Source organism: Alligator mississippiensis, chromosome 8 (assembly GCF_030867095.1).
Source record: "Alligator mississippiensis isolate rAllMis1 chromosome 8, rAllMis1, whole genome shotgun sequence".
In the NCBI taxonomy this organism is placed as follows: domain Eukaryota; kingdom Metazoa; phylum Chordata; order Crocodylia; family Alligatoridae; genus Alligator; species Alligator mississippiensis.
Window position 1 is genome coordinate 29881183 of NC_081831.1, and position 24274 is coordinate 29905456.

Here is a 24274-nt window from a genome sequence, read left to right on the forward strand (position 1 = left end):
AAGGCACTTGGAAAATGAAGATCACAAGATTAATGACAATTGTGGAAAGTATGGTTTATGTAACTTGCCAACATTACATAGCTGCAATGAGTGGAGGCTGAGATGGAATCTAGTTCTCTAGGGAAGCTGTCAACTGCTTTACTCATGAGATCATCCTTTTTTTTTCCTGCAGCCCCCCTGCCTCATTCACACTTCAGCTTCTGGAACAGATAAGGTAGCACTCCTGCAGAGAGTCGCCTTCTTGATTGCACAATCCTGACTTCTTAAAACAGGTTCATCTTGTATGTCAGATGAGTCAGGCATCCTCAGGAAAAAACTAATATGTAATTGTATAGTTAAAGGCCATATCATTATTGTGCTCAGAAATAGGCTGCATTAATGTTGCATGTTATGTTTTAGTATTGGTATGTCTTAACTTTACAGAACTTGGACTTCGTAATCTTTTAAAGTAAGCCTTTGTTATGTATCATCACAGGCTTTTAAAAATGCAAACTTAAAAATCAGTTTGTTGTGTGGTGCCATTCTGACCTCCAAAAGTGTCAGTCTATAGGATAAGAATTAAAGCACAGCTAGAACTTTCCAATGATACAGATTTAAGATTTTTTTTATAGGGACAATACAATGCATTTCCCCCTATAATCTTGGTTTTGCAAACCAGTTGTTGGAAATTTCCAAACAAATTCATCTTGAAGCACACACCTTCCCTGCAGAATTTTAGCTCAAATAGTTTAAGTCTGGTGAGAACATAAAAGAAAATATGTTCTTAAAAAGTGTCACACAACTGAGAGACCAAAGCCCTGAGCTACCTGGAGAAGCAGGAGACCTGGAGGAAGAAGAAGCAGGATGGGGAACAGGGGAGGTGCTCTCATACTTTCTGAGAAATCAGGGCAATCGACTAGTTATCCAAGGTGCCAGTACACAAATGCACGGAGCCTGGGAAACAAGCAGGAAGAATTATAAGTCCTTGCACAGTCCTGGAACTATGATGTGACTGGAATAACAGAGACTTGGTGGGAACTCACATGACTGAAGCACTGTCATGGATGGGTACAAACTGTTCAGGAAGAACAGGCAGGAGAGAAAAGGAAAAGGAGTTTCACGTTATGTAAAAGAGCTGTATGACTGCTCAGAGCTCCAGTATGAAACTGGAGATAGGCCTGTTGAAAGTCTCTGGGTTAAAGTTAGAGGGGAGAGTAACAAAGGTGATGTTGTAGTGGGTGTCTGCTATAGACCACCAGAACAGCAGGAAGTGGTGCATGAGGCTTTCTTCAAACAGCTAGCAGAAGTTTCCCTATCACAAGCCCTGGTTCTCGTGGGGGACTGCAATCACCCTGACATCTGCTGGGAGGATAATATAGCAGTGCACAGGCAATCTAGGAAGCTTTTGTGAAGTGTTGAGGACAACTTCCTGGTGCAAATGCTGGAGCAGCCAACTAGGGACCATGCACTTCTTGACCTACAGCTCACAAATAGGGAAGAACTGGTGGGGTGTGTAGTAGTGGTGTGTAGCAGTGACCATGAGATGGTTGCGTTCAGGATCCTAAGGAAAGGAAGGATGGAGAGAAGCAGAGTAAGGACTCGACTTCAGAAAAGCAGACTTTGACTCACTCAGAGCACGATCCCCCGGAAAGCCAGTCTGAGGGGAAGAGCTGGCTGTATGTCAAAGAAGCCTTACTGATAGTGCAGAAACAAACCATCCCAATGCACAGGAAGACTAGCAAGTATGGCAGAAGACCAGCTTGGCTTAGCAGGGAACTCTTCCATAAACTAAGTTACAAAAAGGAAGCTTATAAGAAGTGGAAGCTTGGACAAATAAACAGGGAGGAATAAAACAGCATTGCTCAGGTAAGCAGGGATGAAGTCAGGATGGCCAAAGCAAAATTGGAGTTGCAGGTAGCAAGCGATATGAAGGATAACAAGAAGGGTTTCTACAAGCAGGCTGGTAGCAAGAGGATGATCAGGGAAAGTGTGGGCCCCATACTGAATGGGGGAGGCAATCTTGTGACAGAGGATGTAGAAAAGATGGAAGTGCTTGATTCAGGGAACTACAGAACAGACAGCCTCACCTCAGTCCCTGGAAAAATCATGGAGCAGATTCTCAAGGAATCCATTTTGAAGTGCTAGGAGGAAAAAAAAGGGTGATTGGGAACAGTCAGCATGGATTCACCAAGGGCAAGTCATGCCTGACCAAGCTGATTGCTTTCTATGACATGACTGGATCTGTGGATGCAGGGGGACCAGTGGATGTGCTATACGTTGATTTTAGCAAGGCTTTTGATACGGTCTCTCACAACATTCTTGCAGGCAAGCTAAAGAAGTATAGGCTAGATGAATGGACTGTAAGGTGGGTAGAAAACTGGCTGGAGCATCGGGCTCAGAGAGTAGTAATCACTGGCTCAATATCTAGTTGGCAGCCGGTATCAAGTGGAATGCCCCAGGGATCAGTCCTGGTGCTGATTTTATTTAGTGTCTTCATTGATGACCTGGAAGATGGCAAAGAGAGCTGATGGGCATGGCTAGGATTCAGAGTGACCTAGACAAATTGGAGGATTGGAGCAAAAGAATAAAAATAAAAAATAAAAAAAATTCATGAAGTTCAACAAGGACAAGTGCAAAGTCCTGCACTTATGATGGAATAACCCCATGCACCACTACAGGTTGGGGGCTGACTGGCTGGGCAGCAGCTCTGTAGCAAAGGATCTGGTGATTACAGTGGACAACAAGCTGATTAGGAGCTAGCACTGTGCCCTGGTTGTAAAGAAGGCTAACAGCATATTGGATGCATTGGTATAAGTGTTGCCAGCACATCAAGGGAAGTGATTATTCCCCTCTGTTTAGCACTGGTGAGGCCACATCTGGAGTACTGTGTTCAGTTTTGGGCCTCCACTACAGAAAGTATGTGGACAAATTGGAGAGAGTCCAGTGGAGGGCAACAAAAATGGCAAGGGCGCTGGGGACATGATTTACAAAGAAAGACTGGGGAAACTGGGATTATTTAGTTTAGAGAAGAGGAGACTAAGAAGGGATTTAATAGCAGCCTTCAGCTACCTAAACAGGGGTTCAAAAGAGGATGGAACTAGTCTGTTCTCAGCGGTGGCAGATGACAGAACAAGGAGCAATGGTCTCAAGTTGTGGCAAGGGAAGTTTAAGTTAGATATTAGGAAAAATTCTCTCACTAGGAGGGTAGTAAAACACTGGAACAGGTTACCCAGAAGTGGCGGAATCTCCATCCTTGAAAGTTTTTAAGACTCAGCTAGACAAAGCTTTGGCTGGGATGATCAAGGTGGGGATGCTCTGGGCAGGAAGTTAGAATAGATGACCTACTGAGGTCCCTTCCATCCCTAATTTTCTGTTTCTGTGATTCTATGGCTATGGAGTTTGCCATCAGTTCTACCTCGGATTAAAGGGAAAAGAGCAAGATAGAAATCATGGGCCAAAATCAACATTGTTTTTCTACAGGTTGGTAAATACCGTTTGAGGAACATTAAGCCCTTTTCACTCTAATGACACTTCTTTTTGAGACTTTTGATCTGGCCAAAATCTCAGGGTGCCTATTCCATTCTCAACCTCTTAGCTACTTTTTATTTGGTTTCCTTTTCTATTACTACTTTATCCTCCTAGATTTTCCAGATGGCCAAAGACCACTTTGGCTGTTTCCTCAGTGTCTCTTTCAGAGGCTCCTCTTTCTCCTTCACTGCTTACTACCTGTGAGATATCCCAAAGCTCCATCATCTTAGTTTCACTCCACACCCCATCTCTCATTAGCTCCTAGGTCTTTGAACACCAGCTCTCTGCTCTTGACTCAAATATTTTTTTACCACTTTTCTTTCTCCTTTTATCCAATTCTCTTAGTTCATCTCTCTGACATCTCTTGGCTGTCCTGCCATTAGCAAATGCTTAACATGGTCAAATGAAGCAACTTCTTGTCCATCCTAGTGCTTCTGTACTTCTTGTGTTTCCAATTACTCTTGACACCATCACCATCCTCCCTGTCATTCACTCCCAAAATCTAGTGCCTACCCACACAACCAAATCCTGATGTTCTTTTTTTCTTCAAGATCTCAAAACACCCTCTTCTTTTCACTCTAACAACCTCACGTCTGACTGGCTCCCATTGCATCCCATCACAATGAGTGCAACATTTTCTTACAGTTCTCTCATGTTTTGCTTATATGGTATTAACCCCAAGCCCCATATACTCACCAGCCTGTGTGGACTTTCTCCTTGCTTTCTTAATTTCCTCTTCTGTCTTATTGCTGAGCTTTGTCTCCAATTGCTGGGTTTTCATTTCCAGATCCTTCTGCCTCTCAGTTAGAGCTTTTCGGGCCTTTGAGGGAACAAAAACACCACACATGACTCACGGGAGTCTGGAACTTCCAATTGCCTTCAGACTTCTATGAACTGCTTACAGTCCCAGACTGGATCTTTCCAGTACAGAAAACAGGGATTCTGTTAGGACTGCTAACAGAAGAGTAAAGGAAAGCTGTATTACTTCTGATGTTATAGCTAAAATTGCTAAAGTGCAAGCCTTGTGCTTATTTCTTTAATTAGGAACTTAACTGTACATAGAATTTTATATTATACTTGGAATTATTTTTACAAAGATTTTCCATTTTAAATCTTTACCTCAACTGGTAGTAGTACAATTTAGAATTATTTTTCCAGGCTCTGCAACTAGTTTAAACTAATGATTAAAAAACAAAACAGGGGCTTTAAATCATGATTTAAATCACCTTGCTTTAAATTGATCCACACTTTTTAAGTTCTAATTTGTATGTAATTAATTACTCTAGTTGTAAATCTAAATTAGGAAAGTACATGAACTAATGATCAAAACTAGCCACAAGTGCATATATTTACTACATTTGCCAAGATTACCTAAATACACAAATTAGAAATGTGATAGGCACAATCTGTTGCCTAAATGGTTAAAAACTGAACCAATCAGGCACTTAGTGGCCAAAACTATGTATACGACTTATAACAAGCTGGGATGATTACATACTGTTTCACCAGCCCTAGACTTAAGCTCTTCATACAGGTTTCACAAACAATTACAATTGGTTTAAACCTGTAATTCTGAAAGACTCTGAGGGAGGAATTTTTGAGTTTAGATTAAGCTACCATGGCCACAAGAGGGAGCCAAAACTGCAGGTAATGGAGCCTGATGGAGAGTTGTCTGCTTTGTCTGTCACCGCAAGCAGACACAGCACATATAGTCGTTATCCCTCTAGATACATGCTTATATAATGCTTACTTTCAGATACAGCTTTAAAGAGCCTAACATGGCTGGGGAAACTACTGTCCACAAGTGATAGTGCAAACTAATTGTTTACTTTGAGGCTCTTACCGTGTGTATTCTGTACCTAGCAGTCTGGAGATCTTTTTCACATAGAATGATCTTTCATTTTCTGCTGATTCCTGAGAGAGCACTCAGCAGGAATGTAATAATGAAAGCTTGGATTTTCAGTAGGACTACTTCAGCTTTACAAAAGACACAAACTACACTGATGTCTGTCTTTTTCTACATCTCTGGTCAGCAAGTGATTTAGGAAAAGAGATGTGATACAGATCTGGGGATGAAGCATGACTCATTTTCATGAAGAAGTGCCTCAGCTGGTGACCCTAGAAGGACTATGGCAGTAAATAATTTAGTGGGGGCAAAAGGAGGTGGGGTTTACTGAACAGTTGGCTCTTCTGTTGTAATTATCTGTATGCATGCTCTTTTGCTCTACGGCAAGTGGAAGCTAACTTGTGGTAGCTTAGCTCTCAGGAAAGAGAAGAAAGTTACTTGGTTTAGCTTTCACTTATCTTGAGGTAAGGATGTACATGAAGGCAGTTCCTTGGAACAGCTGATGCACAGTAAATTATAAGCATATGATCTCCACTGATATCCCTACTTTCCCATGGTACCACTTCCACATGATTTAATTCAAGTTTCATTGCTCTGAAATATCTAATAAAATCTGTGTCTGATATACGATTTGTGGGTCTGTATAACCCAGTGGGTCTCAACCTCCAGCCTATGTACTGAATATGGCCTGGGGAAGTTGTATCACCTGGCCCATGGGGCTCCCCACAGGTCTGGAAATTTGGCAGCTGAGGGAGAGGTGGCAATATTAACTGCTGCAGTTCTTATGTTGCCAAATTTCTAGACCAGTGGGGAGCACTGTGGGCCAGATGACATGGCTCTGTGTGATAGACTGTTCTGGCCTGTGGGATTGTTCCACAGCTGGGTCCATATGTGGGGCTGGGCTGGCATGGTGGACTGCACCTGTGGACCAACCCTGAATGTCAACCCCCTGCTGGACTTGGCCCACAAACCAGCCCCGCATCACTCATTCTAACCAAATATGTTAGGAATACATTATCCTAGACCAGGAAGAGTCAAGTCGGAATAGAGACCAAGTTCTATTTAACAGTAACATCTTTGTTACCATGACTTGTATTTGGCACCACCCCCTGATTTCCCATGAGTCACCCAGAACAGAAGAAAAAGTATTGTGAGTTTAGTACGTTAAAATCAATCTAAGCAGACACAACTCCTATCACTGCATTGAAGGAAGATTTTCAATACAGTTGTTTCTCTTATGTATCAGACACTATTATTCATCATATCTAACTCTGCTTCATTCTTTGCTCTCACCTTCTCTACTGCTGCATAACGACTAGCCAGCTGCTTCCGTAAATCTGCAATGTGATGGTCACATTTCTTCATGTCTTTCTTGAAGTTTTCTCTGAAGTTGAGCAGTGGTTTCTCTACCTCACTCTGGAGCTGGAAATGAGAGCAGAAAAATGGTATTGGGAAGTGCAAATAGTAAGTAGACAGGAACAACCACACAACTGGAGATAGCTAGCTCTTTCTCTTTAAGTGGCAGACAGGAATGCGATGTCTGTGCCTCAGCAGAGATGCAATTTCAGCAGCACAGGGTCTACATGAACTAGAGATACTTCCCTCCCTCAAGACACCTTTGAGCAATACTGCCTCACCCCCAGCTCAGGAGTAACAGAGTTCTGTTACAGGACCCCTGGAGGAATTCTTTAATGAAATCATAAGGCCGTGTATCATCTCTCCAGGTGCGGAACTGAGTCACAGAATATGTGACTTGCCTCAGGTGATAAGGGAATTCTGTGGCAGAATCAAGAATTAAACCTAAGTTTCATGAATTGCTAGCAAGTGCCTAAAATACAAGGAACATTCCCATCCCAAGGAGCAGCTCCTAAGTCAAAGACTAGCCCTGCATTCTTTAGTAAGCAAGAGATGACCAGAGTGCACTATCTTTTAAGTCAGTGTAGCCTGCACTGTTGTGCATCTAGACTACAGTGTGGGTTGGGAAACCACAGGAAAGATACTATGCCATTTCCTACTCCAATGGAAAATTGTGGATGTACATGGAGGAAGCAGACCCTGTGCTCTCTTGGTCAGTTAGCCCCACCCCCAAACAATGAAGACCTTGGAAACTGTTAACTTTACTGCCCCATGTCTCAGTTTCCATCTCTACTGCTCAGCTTTGTTACTAAGATAATTTTGTGTTTGGTTCACTGTGTTGTAAAGAAAGCCACAGAGAAGCTCATAAGAAAATAATTTCTTGTTCTTTCCAGGGCTAAAATAGGTACAGTAAGTTCCTTCAGACTGAAGATAAATAGAAAAAAAATGCACAGCTGCTATGTTATCAGGAACTTGGTCCTTCTTGTGTGTGTATATGTTATGATTAACCACATAGCACAAGGAAAGGGATGAAGTTTGCTTGGTAAAACTTGATTCTAACATTTCCTCACTTGTGCGTGCTGAACTTTGCAACCCAAGTAACATACTATTAATGGCAGTTTTTGTACCTACTATATTTTAAAATTATTAGTATTTATTTATATGAGTAATGAGGGAGTGGCAGCCAGATGGGAGCCCAGGAACTTCTAATTAACTCCTTGCAGGCTGCACATGATAAGCAAGTTAAATAGCCCTGGGTACAGCAGTACCTTATGCATGGTAAGCATAACTTTCTTTAGTTACAGGAATAAACTGTTCGAATGCTCCACCTTATGGGATGCAGCAATCTTGATTCAACAAAAGCTTAAGTCTTAAATAAGGACTGCTCCATATAATCCAAGCTAGTTTGTTTATGAACTTTTGAATTTCCATCTTTTGAATGCTAAGAACACTTAAGAGATGCTTCAAATGCCACTGTGCTTTGAAGTACTTCAGAAATGGGATGCTTCAGCTGCTTACAGGTTTACGGTCCCCTGCTATGCCTAGGGCTGGAGTACTTCAAAACTACTTCAGTGGCATGTAGAGGTGGGCTTACCAGCCAGGGGGCACAACAGGGGTTGCTTCCTCTACTTCCCTGCCCCCCAAGGGTTGTGGGGAGGGACTGAGCAGGACAAACAGCCAATGAGCATTTTCCTATGGGCTCAGTGAGTGTTCTCAGGTTTCTTGTTTCCTGATTCTAGGTGGAGAGCTGCGTAAAGAATCTCTCCTGGGACTAGGGAAAACAAATCCTTGCATGGCTCTCAGGCTCCAAATATTGTTGAGGATGACTGTGCATCCCTGCCAGAACTGAGAGACTGGAAGCCCTGTGCCTTTCTGCAGGAACCAGGAGACTAGATGTGGAAAGGTGTGTAGGCATTCCTGTTATTCAGCTCCAGGATTGACTAAGAGATTGGCTGTTCACCCTGCTTTTCTCTGGTATGAGGTGTGTGTGGTGGGGGGAAGTGAGAAGAGCACTGTGGGATGCTGCAGGACTGGATAACGCCATCACCCTTCATAGAGCGAGCATACACACATAACTATAAGTGCTTTAAAATTAAGCACTTCCAAATAGTTATTGTTTGATCCAGGTTATTTTTTTGGAGTGGTGCAGCCATTTCTGGAGTACTTCACAGGGTGTGTTATCTATCTGTCTGCTCACTCTCTGAAGTGCTTCAATTGTTATGTCCTGTCTAGGGCCAGCACTAAATCACCCTAACTTTGACACAGGATGAAGAAGGGCTAAAGCTAGAGCAATATCACCACACTGGTATCACTCAAGCTTATGCAGATGTATCAATAACAACTGCTGTGGGCTTCTAGGCAGCAGCCCTCCTCCGGTCTTCTAGTGACTACAAATGTACATTTGTCCATATGCTTATATAAAACCGAAAAATTACTTTTATGAATAGCTTTATTTACATAAAAGACAATTGTTAAAAAAGCTATATTTGAAACAAAAAACTATAATTAATTAAACTAATCTTGAGCTAGCAATATATAATTTCTGCAATATGAAAATGTGCTTGCCAGGGCAAGGGGTGACATGTGAAAGAACCCCCTCCCAGCCTCCTCTCTTTCTCTGCCCAAGCGTCTGTCAACAAGTTGCTCGGCAACCAAATTGCTGCCTATGTGCCTTAGCCTTAGCCCAGGTAAGAGGGGGTGGATTTAGCTCTCTATTGTTCTGAGTTCTGACCTGGGGGCAGGGGCTTGAGCCCGTTACTCCACTAGGTAGAATGATGCTTTTCAAATTGACTGGCCAGCATGCAATAACACCTGCCCCTGACTGGGTCCAGGGGATGGTGTCAGGAAGGCCATTTAAGGGAATCTCTACAGGAAGAAGGAGGTCAGACATGTTGTGGAACTCAACAGACATATCTGAGGACATGAAGCCAGCACATGGCCTCTGGAGTTCTTCTAGACTCCAGATAAACACGAGTAACTTACCCAAAATTTAGCCAGTAACAGTGTTCTAGATGTGTGTCAAAAGGCTACCAGGCTGGTTCTGTTTGCTCGGAGGTATTCTTTTGATACTTCTACAACTTGTACCTCTCCCCAAGTCTGCCCTCTCTACCTAATAAAGCTATCCTCTATAACAAACTTTGTGGTCCATGCTTGAGGGACGGGGCACGCCTTTTATTCCTTTGGCTTGACTGGCTAAGGGAGGCTACTTTTGGTGCTTCAGGTTAAAGGAAACACCCCAAGAGTTCGCAGTGGGTTAAGTGCCCTCAAGGTCTACAAGGCCTGTGTACCCTGGGGGCACAGGGCCCGAGCAAGGACCAGACCCCGGATGGTGGTGGCAGTTACCCCAGGCTTGCAGGCATAGACAATGCGTGCAATGCGTTGGGGGGGAAAGGGCACATGCCCCCCGTGAAATTGGCCCCCGCTGGCTGGGGAGAGGGGTGTGTCGGCTGGTGCCCACCCAGGAAGCACCAATGTCACTTACAGCTACTGGGTTCAGCAATTGGCCAGTAGGGACCTCCCCCCTGAGTTGGCAATTTTCCCTGGGGGACCCCTCCTCTCCATCAGCGATCAGCTGCTGGGGGACCCCCAGAGCCAGGAGGCACCAATCGCCCATGCTTGCAGGTGTGGTCCAGAAAGGGGGTTGGCCAGTCAAAGGTGCCCCAGTGGAGACGCTCAGAGCTTGGTAGTTGGCCAGGTGCAGTGAGGAGGGTGGCTCAGTGCAGGAGCGCCCCCTACTGGCCTGCCACAGCATGCACATAGAGAATGAGTATTAAAAAAAGCAAAGCAGTGAAAAGAACTCACATTCTTCATTCACTCACCTTTACTGTTTCCTCTATGGTGCCTTAATTTTTTGTACCTTAGAAACCAAATCAGGGGGCCAATAATACGTAAAGGACTACTTAATTTTGAGGTTCTGCAGAAACCGCAAAATTCAGGATTCTCCGCAGAAATCATAAAAAACCCCCTAATAAAAACAAAAAATTTTTGTTTTGCCAGGAGGGGAAGGCACCAGCTTCCAGGGGAAGGAGGGTTTTATTTTGCCAGGTGGGGAAGGTAGGGCAGCACAAAGGCAAGATGGTGGCTTCTCCCCTCCTCGTCCCTTCTTTCCCTGCCAAAGACTCTCTGTCAATCACTGCTGAGGGACAGGGCTTCATAAACAGCAGCCAGCAATCAAGATGGCAGCTGCCCCCTTGTCCCTTCCCCCCTGCCCCCAGCCTCTATTTCAATCAGCACTGAGGGGTGGGGGCTGCTGTGAAACAACGGTGGAATTAAAACCCCTTATGCTGCGATCAACCCATGGAAATTAGTAAACCCCCCATGATTTAGGTAGACCTCTACCAATAGGGAACACACTATAGTTTACTGACTAGAATTCTTAACAACAGATTACCAAGGAAACTACTGGTTGCCTTAGTAACCTGTACACAATTGTTCATGTAATTTTCCTGTGGGACATAATTGTGAATGCATCAAGATCCAGAAGTATGTTAAATATGCAATGAAAACATAAGCACCACCAGACCTTACTAAATTTTAACTGGAGACAGGGTTATGCCACTTATACTGGGAAAGAACAGCTCCTTGGTAGGTAAGACTTCCACCCAAGTTGATTAATGGAGGGGGAAAAAAAACAAACTATTTAAATAGTGCTACTGTATTTGTTAAAAAGCTTTAACATAGCATCAGGGTTCTGTTCCTGTCACACAGTTGTGGCAACTTTTTTTTAAGAGGCTGAGACTCAGTTCTCTTTCCAACTCTCAAGGGATCTTCTGCACATTCTTGGTTAATTTATTTATTTGTTAGAAACCAGACTTAGGAAGTTGTAACTTCTAAGATCAATCATCTTTCCTTTCTGGAAAATTACTCCTGCATTTTTTCCATCTGTTTTCTTGGTACTTTTGACTTTTCAGTAATAATTAACTGATTTCCTGAGTAATCTAAGATAAGTGCCATCTGGATCACCATAGTATGGTCTTATCTTAATACTAACCATTAAAGAAGACACCCACACCAAATTTCTGCAGAAGACTGTGAGAGCCTGGAGATTACCTTAGAGGAAAATTTGAGATGAACTTCTGCTTCATCAGCCAGACTTTTCTTTAGTTGAGCCCAGGCCTCTCCAAGGGTGCTGAAAAAGACAACACAACACTGATCAATGCCCTGACTTCTGTCCTGTACACTCTCCCAGAATAATTCATAAAGCAACTTGCATTGCACATAGAAACAAAGAACCATAGGAAAAAAATCAGGCTGCAAAGGACCTCAGGAGATCATCCAGGAGTGCTCAACTTTTGGCCTACAGCACCATGATATCCAGCTTGAGGCGCTCCCCATGGGTCCAGAAATTTGGCAGTGGGGGAGCAGTGGCACTGCTCACCTGTTGCCAAATCTTCAAACTCATAATGTACCCTAAGCCTTGCACACTGGATAGTGACCAATCTCAATTCACTGGGAGGGTGCAGCACCAAGCCCCTGGGATCCAGTCCTGGTGCAAGGAGGGTAGGAAGGGGTAGTGCTGGGCCTCTGGGGCCCAATCCCAGTGCACAGAGATCTGGAAGGGGCAGAGCCAGACCTCTGGGACCCAATCCCAGGGCAGGACAGGGAGGAGGAGATGGTGCTGGACCAAATAATGCAGGGGGCAGGAGAGAAATACCAGGCCACTGGGACCCAATCCTGGTGCATGGGGCAGGGAGGGGGCAGTGCCAAAAGGTTGAACACCACCAATCTAGTCCAACTGTTATTCAGTGGTGTTGGACTACATAATTGGACATTTTTAAATTTAAGTTAGACAGACAATGATGAAGGTTCTGCAATCTCACCAGGTAATCTGCTCCAGTGCTTAATTACTTTCATAATTAGGAAGTTCTTTCTAATGTCCGAACTAAATCTGCTGGTGGCAATTTCTCCTCCATACTTTTTGTCTTATCTCCTGTGGACATAGAGAACAGCTGATCCCATCCTTTTTAGGACAATCCTTATTTTATTTGAGGACTGTTATCAAATTCTACCCCCAGTCTTTTATTCTTCAGACTTAATAGTCCCTATTCTTCTAATGATGTCATATTTTCTAGAACTCTGGCAGGTTCTATTTCTCCCTTCTGGATTTGTTCCAAGTTCTCCACATCTTTCAAGGACAGTGCCCAAAACTGGACCTGTGTCTTCTTGCTGCTGTGGGTCATGTCCACCCTCTCAATGATACTGCAATGACCTCTGTATTTTCTCCTTTAAGCACAGATACCAGATCCTTCCAAGTGACAATGGTATTATCAGCAAATGAGTTGGCTCCAAACACTTGTTGCAAGCCCTCTGCAGATATATACTCAATACACCAGTACTTACCAAATTTGTGACTGTTTAATTTTCCTGGAACATGCAAAATTGGGTGGGCTCTGAGATTTTGGTAGGCTTGCAGCAAGGCCCTGCTCCACTCCACAAACTGAACAGCAAGCAGAGAAAAAGGCAAGAAGCCCTGAAATCTTAGAGCTTGAGAGGTGGGGATGGAAAGCTCACAGACACTGCAGGCAGCTGCATTGTGGTCCTGGGCCAGCTCTGGCAGGCAGCCAGGGGGTTGCAGTGGGGTGTTCAGAGCCTCAGTCCAGCTCGTTCAGCGCATGCAGCCACGTTGGTGCTCTGCAGACAGAATACAGCCTCCCGGCTGCTTCCTACAACTGGCCCAGGACCAGGATTCACCAGGGGCAAGTCAAGCCTGACCAATCTGATTGCTTTCTATGATGAGATGACTGGTTCTTCCAACCCTGCTTTTCTATGACTCTATGGTGCAGCCTCTAGGCCTCCTGTCGTGAGCATCCCTACCCCACTCCCCCTCCTTCCCTGCTCCCTCCTCCCCCCTTCCCCCCATGCTCCAAGACTGCAGGGCTTCTCACCCTTTTCTCTAACTGCAGGTAAATTTTAGGGGTTGTTTTGTTTTGTTTCGTTTTTTGCAGCGAGCCTGCCAAAGTCATGGAGCCCACCACTTGGAGATGGCCTGTAACCGCAGCTTAATTACCCTGATTAAACCTAGAGAAACCATTAATCCACGCTTAATAATGTGTAGATTAATGGTTTCTCTGGGCTTAATCAAGGTAAATAAGCTAGTTTTGGGCCATGAGGCAATCTGTGGGGAGCGGCAGGACTGCCGGGGCCCAGCTGATCCCCACCCCAGGCAGGAGGAGCAATGCCCAGCACAGCTCTCCTCCCGCCTCCAGCTACTGCTCAGGAGCCAGTCCAGGCAGTGTGGGAGGCAGCAGCGGTGCCTGACCACCTGGTGCATCATGTCGCTCCATCTCCCTGCCGGACTACCCCTTGGGCTGCAGCAGCGCCACTGATGGGAGTGGGGGGCAGCACAGCTATATCCCTGGACTTCTTAAAGTCCTTTTCCACAACTGGTCCTTTTCCTAGGATATTTGGGAGCATTACAGGATTGAGGGGCTTGGCTGGATTCCCTATAGAGGCCAAAAAAGAATTAACCGCTTTGTGTCCAGGAGCCTGAGGAACTCAATGAAAGCACATTCATTATTCCCAATATCTGGGGATACCTATACTCGTGCAGAGAGGCTGTTCCGATGCGCTGTAATTAGAATGCATTAAAGCATGGTAATTGCTGCGCTCCAGCAGACTTCACTATCACGTGTATCAGAGTCCCTGTGCTGAAAAATGGCGGCTCATTCGATGAGCTTTAGTTAAAGTGCACTGCCACCATTTTTCAGCACAGGGATGCTGATACATGACATGCTCCAGGTGCTTTAATTACAGCGGCTCTCAGAGCTGCTGTAATTAAAGCGCCCCCCACTCCTCTACCCTCTCCACCCTAAAAAACACAATGCAAGGCACAGAAGCTCCACTAGAAATCTGAAGCCAACCATATGGTTGGGAAACCAGGCCTCAGAAGTCCAAACTATGCTAAATTGTAGAATCATAGGCCATGTCCACTCATGCAGGCAAGTGCACTTGCAGCAGCTCAGGAGGCAGCATGCTGGAGCAGCAAGGTCACATGGCAGGCATAGAGATGCTCTGGCCGGGTGCCAGAGTGTCTCCTTGGAGGACCCAGCTTCTGGTTGCCTCCTGGCACACTCCAGGAACGTGCCCTACACACAACTTTTTTCCAGGGTGTTTTCTTTTGATACCAGGATTTCCTGGTATCAGACTTAGTCCATGTTACAAATATGCAGTGTGGGGAACATTTTTGTTCGTTTGTGGCGTGGCTTCTGTGGCATCTCAAACTGCTTTGAGACACCACAACAAGCATGTGCTCACTCATCTGGATGCCCACAGGTGTAGAAGGGACCCCCCCAGAGTCATCTGGCCCAATTTCCTGCATGAATGCTGGAATACTGAAACCTGATGAATGCTTCTCTAGCCTCCTTCAAAAATCTCCCATGAAGGAGATTCTATAGCTTTCCTGGGCAGCATGTTCCATTGCCTCACAGTTCTAATGGTAAGGAAGAATTTTTCCTGGGATCTAACTTAAATAGATTTTGCTGAAATTTAAAACCGTGCTTCATATTCTGCCCTCTGAAAAAGGGACAACATTGTTTGCTCTCTCTTTCATGGAAGCCTTTCAGGTTCTTGAAAACTGCTAATTACCATCCCCTGCTTAGTGTCCTTTCCTTCAAGGTAAGCATAACCAACTGTGTCATCCTTTCCTGATACAGCTTGCCTTCCAAACCGTTTATCATTTTGTTGTCTACCACCACTGAGTAGAATGGTATTATCACTTTCTGTCTTACACCTAAAGATCCTGTTAATGCAGCCCAAAATTACATTTAGTATTTCTGTGGCAACATCAGACATAAGTGAGAGATCCACTAAAACACAAGGTCCTTCACAGCATACTGTTACCGAAGCTAGTTATCTCCCGTTCTCTATTTGTCTACCTGTTCATTCTTCCCTGGCTGTAACAGCTTACATATCTGCACTGAACTTTATCCTATTGTCTCTAACCCAGCTCTGCAGTCTATCAATGTCCTTTTAAAAATTGTAATCCTACTCTCTAAAGTGTTTGCAGTTCTGCCCAATTTTGTATAATCTGTACATCTGAACAGGAAGCGCTCTATTCTGGCATCCATATAATTCATTAGCATGTTAAACAGTACAGGACCCTGGCACAGAATCCTGTGGAACCCCACTCAGTACCTCCTGACACTGATCCATTTATAATTGCCTTTTGTTTGTGGTTATTGAGCCAATTACTTACCCACCGGATAGGTAAATGTACCAAATCCACATATCTCTAAATTATTTATGAGAACATTATATGGGACTTTATCAAAAGCCTTCTCAGGTATTGGAGTTAGAATCTATAATACTGAATAGTCTATAATTCCCTGGGCCCATCTTTTTTCTTTTTGTAAATATGGATGCTATATTACCCCTTTTTCAGTCAACTGGACCCTCACCCATCTCCCATGACTTTGGAAATATCACCAATGGCTCAAAGTTCCTTTCTGCCAGCTCTTCTGGCACCTTGGGATGATATATCAGGTCATGCTGACTTAAATTTATTCAATTAATCAAAAGTTCTGTGATGTTCTCTTTGGTTCTCTTTGTCTATACAATTTAGTCATCCAGTTTTAAGGGGATTTTTTTTGTTTGTTTGTTTTTTTGTGAAAGCCTAGGCCAAATAGCCATTGAGCAGCTTCACCTTTGTATCTCCTGTTATCATTTTACCCTTCTAAGCATGGACCCACAGATTCTTTAGTTTTTTCTTTGCTGTGCAACACAGTTACAGAAAGTACTGACACTAAGTGGACAGGCATAAACCTCAAGTATCCACATGTACAAGCCAATTTAGAATGGTTTAAAACTCCTGAAGGATTTTAAAAGTAAACCTGGATAATTGGGTATTATTTTGAACTGGCCCTTTCTTAATAGGTTCATTGTTATTTGCAGACATCAAACTTGTCCACAATTAGCGAGTGGCTGCCCCTCAGACATCCCACGCTATACTACTCTTGTCAATCCCTCTCCTCCATTCCTCCCTCCCCTTCCCTGCATGACAATTGGCTACTTTGGTACACAACCAGAACTCCACTGCTCCAAAAGAGAAATTATGTATTAGCAACTGGATTTTTTTTGAGGCATATTATTGTCATACACATTCTTTCATGTAGGTGAGCTCAGCAAGAGCCCCATGCTGGATACTTTTTTTTTGACCTTAATAATATCTGTACTAGGTTCCTTAATCTAGCCTCATTTCCCAACTTGCTTCACCCAAACACATTGGGACGAAGGGCATATGCATTCCTTCTCCTGAGTTTCTTTTCCACTCTGGAGTTTTAAAGAGGCAGATTCCAAGGGAGAGGGGAAGGAGGGTGGGGTTCAAATGTGTGTATGAATAACATGCCATGAAAACTTCAGTTACCGATACATAACTTCTCTTTCTCCTTTGAGCAGTTGTCTATTCACATGGATAATTCCAAAGCCAGGCCCACAAGACCCAGAGATAGGATGCGAAGTCTATCAGTCAGGGACTGAATGATATGCTGATATCACCTCAGGAGGTCTCCACAATTAAAAGGTGCTTATAAACAGGCATGGGGACCTTCTAATGACCTTAGTTGTATAAATAAAAGAGCTCTCTTGCATCAACCATGTGGAGGCAGGATCCCAGCATAGGAATCTTGTGGTTTTAGGAAAAAGACTGACAAAAGGGATGACAAGGTCCAACGGTCACAAAGTCCTCCAACACAGTTTTAGGGCTGAACATAAAGAAAAACGTCTTTACTGTCCGAGCCCCCAAGACCTGGAATAGACTCCCTTCAGAGGCGGTGCAAGCACCTACTATGGACTCCATTAAGAAGTGTTTGGACGCTTATCTTGTTGGGATCCTTTGACCCTAGCTGACTTCCTGCCCTTGGGGCAGAAGGCTGGACTCGATGATCTCCTGAGGTCCCTTCCAGCCCTAATGGCTATGAAATCTATGAAAAAAATTGCTGGATGAAGTGAAACTTGGAATGTTTGGCAAAAATCTAAGGCAGGTACAGAAAGCCACCTTCTCTGGTTAGAACACCACATACAGCAAATCTGCCAGCAGGGTTTCAATCTAACTAACTTATGTTGTGGAAGAGATCGCCTACAAGAAGGCTGTCTTTAGAGCAAGATGTTAAAGCAAGCAGAATGCCATTGACTTGAAAGGATGGGGCAGAGGGGTTGGGAGGGAATGGGACAAGGTTCAGACCTTAATGAGGCTCTGCATTTTTCATAGATACGACTACCTTTGTCAGTCCTTTTAGAACCCTCAGTGTGACGAAGTAGGAGAACACTGGCTGACCCTTGACAGGGAGGAGGTGTACGAATGGAGATAACCACCAGATTAATTGGACTGAAGAACAGGTCAAGGGCTCCTCAAGTCCACCCCTTAGTGTAGAATGTTTGGGACTGAAGGCCTTGATAGGAGGATAACCTGGGGTTGGCAAAACAAGGGGAATCTGGACAACTTCACAAAGGAGGTGTACTTCATGGAAGCCTTTCTGCTATGCATTAGGACACTCCTAAGAGGACTAGAACAGAGGCACTCTATCTGCAGGACCCATTTAGCACCCAGGCAGCAAGAAGGAATGAGTGAAGGTTTGGGTGGCATATTCTGTCATTGTCCTGAGAGAGAAGGTTGCACTGCAGAAACAGGAGAACATAATCCTCACTAGGCTGGTGGTATCCAAGTGACTTGAGCCTAGTCCCGTTGAGCTTTTGGGAGTGTCAAGTAAATAAATTATTCGAAGTATGAGTAAAATTAAAAGATAATTTAAAATAAATGTTATTGTGAGAAAAAAAATGGAGAGTCCAAACTTGTTTTGGTTGCCTGCTATAACTTGTTAATCTTCTAATTTTCCATAAATTAAAATAAATGAAATTAATCTCCCTCAGAGAAATCTGGAGAGCCTTAAGGCCTCATATTTCTCCTAGAAACACATGGCATACCATATATGTTAACTGTGCTCATATGTTAATGGTGATTAGGTACTGCAGCTGTGGCTGATTTTGTAGTATAATGTCATGAATTAACTAAAAGGGGAGATATTTGTTTTGTTTAGTTTGTTTTATCACTGCTGGAAGTAAGAGTAAACCTGTGAAGCTGTAGTGTATTTTCAGAGGGAATTCACCATATGGGGTTTAGGGTATAGCTAAGAAGTGTCCCATAACTTGATTTTTGAAGATTTACATGAGGTACTGCTACACTTATATCACTTTAATCCCTTTTTAAATGTTTTTATGTAGTAAATTATTACTGAAGAATTATAATCTAATTCCCATATGCCTTGCTTACTCCTAGCCACTTAGTATTTCCAGAGACAGTTCCTCTACCTAAGTGTTTTCTATAACATGCAAACAGATGGGTTAACTGAGAGAAATTAAAACATGCAAAAAAACAATGCTTTACAGAACAAGAGTCTCCTTCAGCCTTCCTATGCAAGGTATCTTTTATCCTTTCTCAAGGCCACAGAATCAGGTGCCGCCTTATTTGCTTTGCTTCCAGCCCCATATATCTTTCCCTTTATGCTGCTGCTTGGCTGTTCTTCAACAGCCCTACCTAACCAGTGACTTGGACCTCATACAGACGTTCGGTTTCTCCTGGGAGAGCAGCAACTCTCCCAAGAGAAACCACAAGTGTACAGATGTTCAACCTTTTTCTCCCAAAGTAAAAATGGCCACTCCAGGAGAAAAATTACCTGAGAATAAGTGGGGTTAAATCATTCCCAAGATAATTTCTCCTGGGAGACTGAATATGTACACATGCTATGGCTTCTCTCAGAAGAGAACGTAGTCCTCCAACATCCCCCCCGTCTCCCTGGAGCGTGTGTCACTCACTGGACTCTGCTGCTCTAGTAGGAAGCAGAACACATCACCTTCCCAATCCCCATATTGGACTGCAGGGAAACACAGGCTGACTATGGGCAGTTTGGGTCAGCCAATCAGGGCTACCCTATAGACTGTTGCCATCTGTCACCAGGAAGACTAAGGGAGCCTCAAGAGCATGATGTGATGTGTGCACAGGGCCTCCACCCAGCTGCAAAGTGTCAGTACTGCAAGCTCTCCACTCTTTAGGGCCTCAGATTTGAATATCTGTACATATAGCTGTAGGTAATTTTCTCTACCAAGAAAACAAACCTGGAAGAATTCCCCCGATTATTTGAATGTGTGTACTTAGTCAGAATGATTAGAGCACTGGCCGAGGAAGTAGGATATGTAAGTTTCAGATACTTCAAGATGAACTGAGCCAAGAACACAGGTTTCCTACCTCCTGGGCAAAGGTCTTGAATATTAAATAAAAGTTTGTCTCTCCCTCGTGAATTCTTGAACACTTCTTAAAAACACCCTGACTTCATCATCAGCATGGAATAAACTTTCAAAATGATTCAAACCACCAATGATAGAATAAAGATACAAACTAAATGGAACACTATTAAGAGGAAGGTTTCAGGAGAAGCATGTGCTTAAGTAGGAGAAAATCTTCTGTGCTAGGAATCCTCCTTGGCTTCAAGAGCAGTATTATCAGACTTACCCTTCTTCCTGAGCAGCCAAAGAGTTCTGAGAGAGTTTTGACAAATTCTTGGCATATTCCTCTTCAATCTTTATTCTACAAGGAAAAAAAAAGACACAGTAAAATTGTAGTTAAGTAAAATAAATCCCACAAGGCAAAGTCAATCATTGCATTTCCAGCAGCCCCATTAGGAGTGCTCGTTTTTAGGTCCTATATAATTATCCTATGGGATTCTCATTGCAAAATATTGTTGATTTAAAAGTCTAGGGCCAGATTCTACTCCCCATATTAGGTATCTAAGTAGATTTAGTTCTGTTTGAGTCACTAACAATCTACCAATTCATTTATTTTTGTAACATGCTGTTGTCTTAGACTTACAACTAAAATAGCCATAAAATAGCAGCAAGGAAGAAGAGGACCAACCCAATTTTTGTATTCAGTATTTTGGGGATTTGAGCAGGGTGGAAAGGGACTGCACATAGGTGCACAACAGGTGGAGTAAGATTTGGCTGTTGGTGTGATTCAAAAAGAATTAACACTTTTAACTAGTATACCAGTAAGTTAATCAGCAGATCTTAAAAAGCAATTGTTAATAGGAAATTCCTCCTCTTTGGATCATCTGTTCAGTATCTTTATCAAGTACCTAGAAGAAAATCTATAATATAAAAATGAGACATGACAATATCATTGGTAAGTGGTAAATACGGATGGAGACAGGTGATATGGATTGAGTATTAAATTGTACTCATTTTAACAAAATGCTTTTTAATATAGAGTTAAATGCAAGGACACAAAAGATCTATGTAGGAAGGTTACATTTATAGGATGAGAGACTCTGTCCCAGAATGAAGCAACACTGAAAATGACATATGTGTAGTATATCAGTTCAACATGAGCTCTCAACATATTTTGAACTCTATTTTTAGCAGATGAAGACCTGAGTGGGAATTACAGTGTAAGAGCAGAAGCCACCCTCTAAGTTAGGTATCTTAAGAACACGGCCCAATCTGGGCAGAACAACAGGGGCAAAACCTCTACTAGGCTGGGAAAACTCCTTCTCCTGGGTCTTAGTGGGAACCTGAATGCTATTTGCTGAAGAAGGGGTTTGGTGTGAACTATCTAGTATGATCCTTTCTGGAGGGACCTTCTTGAAAGCTCAGGTTGGCTGGTACACTGCTCTGGGAAAAGAGAGTTGTTCTGTCCACAACTGCCCACTGCGTAGCAATTCAGTCCCTACTTGCTTTGTGCTGCAGTTTGAACAAAAGAAAGAAAACAATTCCTTCCATTTATATCACTGCACACGGCTTGATATTGTAAACTGCTGAGCCTTCCAGTATGATTCATAGATTCATAGATGTTAGGGTTGGAAGGGACCTCAATAGATCATCGAGTCCGACCCCCTGCATAGGCAGGAAAGAGTGCTGGGTTTAGATGACCCCAGCTAGATGCCTATCTAACCTCCTCTTGAAGACCCCCAGGGTAGGGGAGAGCACCACCTCCCTTGGGAGCCCGTTCCAGACCTTGGCCACTCGAACTGTGAAGAAGTTCTTCCTAATGTCCAATCTAAATCTGCTCTCTGCTAGTTTGTGGCCTTTATTTCTTGTAACCCCCGGGGGCGCCTTGGTGAATAAAACCTCACCAATTCCCTTCTGTGCCCCCGTGATGAACTTATAGGCAGCCACAAGGTCGCCTCTCAATCTTCTCTTGCGGAAGCTGAAGAGGTCCAGGTGCTCCAGTCTATCCTCATAGGGCTTGGCCTGCAAGCCCTTAACCATACGAGTGGCCCTTCTCTGGACCCTCTCCAGGTTATCCACATCCCTCTTGAAGTGTGGCACCCAAAACTGTACGCAGTATTCCAACTGTGGTCTGACCAGCGCCTGATAGAGGGGAAGTATCACCTCCTTGGATCTATTTGTCATGCATCTGCTGATGCACGATAAAGTGCCATTAGCTTTTCTGATGGCTTCATCACACTGCCGACTCATGTTCATCTTGGAGTCCACTAGGACTCCAAGATCCCTTTCCGCTTCCGTGTCACCAAGCAGGTCATTTCCTAGGCAGTAGGTATGCTGGACATTTTTCCTCCCTAGGTGCAGCACTTTGCATTTCTCCTTGTTGAACTGCATTCTGTTGTTTTCTGCCCATTTGTCCAACCTGTCCAGGTCTGCTTGTAGCTGTTCCCTGCCCTCCGGCGTGTCCACTTCTTCCCACCCGGCATGTCCACTTCTCCCCACCAATCAAACATTTTGCTTTTAGGTCAGTGCTTAACAATTCACAGGACTATGCCCTAAAATTGTACAGATAAAGACCCCAGAACAAATCAGTTGTCTCTACAGGATGACTACATACTTCACGCAGCATCACTGGCCTCCCCTCCCTCCCTGCCATTACAGGAGAATACAACTGGTTGGTTCATTCTTAGTGCTTCAAGAAGTTGCAACTATACAGACACAACATTCAGGGATGAGAAAATCTGCTAAATCTTCTAGTTTCTCATGGGCCAGTGTAACTTTTGTCCTACACAACATACGCTAGTTATGAAAGCTTCAGTGTGAATAACTTCTGAATATTAACATAGCCATACCAAACATTACAGGTAGTACAGTAAAAGCCAGATACTTTGCAGAGGATCTTACTTTCTTTGAACATGAGGGTTTGCAAATTAGCTAGGGACACATATAGCCACATCAAAGAACTGTGCAGGATGACCAAAGCATGTCACATGTTTTCTACAGCTTTTACTTTAAAGGATGGCACTTCTTTAATCAGCTTCATGGAACCACTACCTACAGCTGATCAGAAAAATGGAGCCCTTTGAAGTAGAAGCTGCAGCAAAGACGAGCATCTTGTCTTTAATTTGGTAACTTGCTGCAAACTAAGTGGTCTGTGAACCACCTGCACATGAATGATCTGGGTTCTATTATAATTATGCCACACCATGCTTTGTACACACACAGGCTCATCTGCTCGTCTGTCAACACTTGTAATAATGCACCACATACCACTCTGACTTTCTTGCTATGAATAAAACTATGGATGGTTTAACAGGTCTGTGCTATTGTCTCACTGCAATGCTTGCCTGCATAACCCCTCCTTGTATGTGCCAGAGACCTGATTACATCATTTACTTGTTTAACCTGTATATGTGAGAAAGCTTCCACTCCTCCTCCTGGAAAATTGTTCCATAGCCTGATAAATCTGTTTTCTTTGTATTTTTTCTGAATGTCATCTCATTGTGTTCTTTTTGTTTTTTTGTTTTTTTTGCTGCTCACAGTCAGAGAGAAGCAGGAATGGAAGGGACCTCAGCAGGTCATCTAGTCCACAGGTGCTCAACCTCTGGCCTGCAGGCCAAATGCAGCATGTAGACCCACTGCATCTGGCCTGCAGGGCTCCCCATGGAACAGGAACTGTGGCAGTGGAGGAGCAGTGGCCGTTAATATTGCCACCCTCCCCCCTGCTAAATCCCCAAGCCCCATTCCTTTTATGGCTGGTCAGAGCCACACTACATTCTCTTCCCCTTCAGGGCTGGGCTATACCCCCCTCCCTGCTTCTGGATAGGGGCCAGGTCATGCCCCATTCCCTCTCTGTAGGGCCAGGTTCAGGCCTGGCCATGCCCCTTTCTCTTTAGGGCTGGGCCATGCCCCCTTCCCTCCCCATGTGGCTGGGTCAAGCTCCTTTTCCCTGTTGGGGCTATGTTGGGGCTGGCCTGCACCTCCCTCCTCCAGCATAGCCAGATGGTGCCTGATATGCCCATGCAGGTGCTGGATCAGGAGCACCAGCTGAATTCAGCCCATGAATGAACCGGACACTGCCAATCTGACTCACTGGGCAAACAGATTGGACACCACTGATCTAGTCCACCCCACTGCCTGACGCAAGATTATCCCTATCCAAACTGTCCTATACAAATCCACTGTCTAACCTCTTAGCAAAACTACACAGTTGCATTTCAAACATTGCGTTTCAATACGGACAAGTGCAAGGTGCTGCACTTGGGCAGTAGTAACCGGCAGCACACTTATAGATGGGAAACTCCCTTCTTGAGAGCACGGAGGCAGAAAGGGATCTTGGAGTCATCATTGACTCCA

At 44.0% G+C, this 24274-nt stretch overlaps 1 protein-coding gene across 5 annotated transcripts in view; it reads right to left on the reverse strand.

Moving 5' to 3' along the window:
• Positions 1-24274, reverse strand: part of GAS7 (growth arrest specific 7) — a 292115-nt gene that overhangs the window by 44436 nt on the left and 223405 nt on the right. For all 5 annotated transcript variants that reach the window (XM_019498132.2, XM_014598581.3, XM_019498131.2 and 2 more), the window contains 4 exons: positions 20208-20282; positions 11759-11837; positions 6647-6775; positions 4204-4327 (listed from right to left, as the gene is read on the reverse strand). In XM_019498132.2, coding sequence (XP_019353677.1) covers positions 4204-4327; positions 6647-6775; positions 11759-11837; positions 20208-20282 — 407 coding nt within the window. The remainder of the gene's footprint in view (positions 1-4203; positions 4328-6646; positions 6776-11758; positions 11838-20207; positions 20283-24274) is intronic.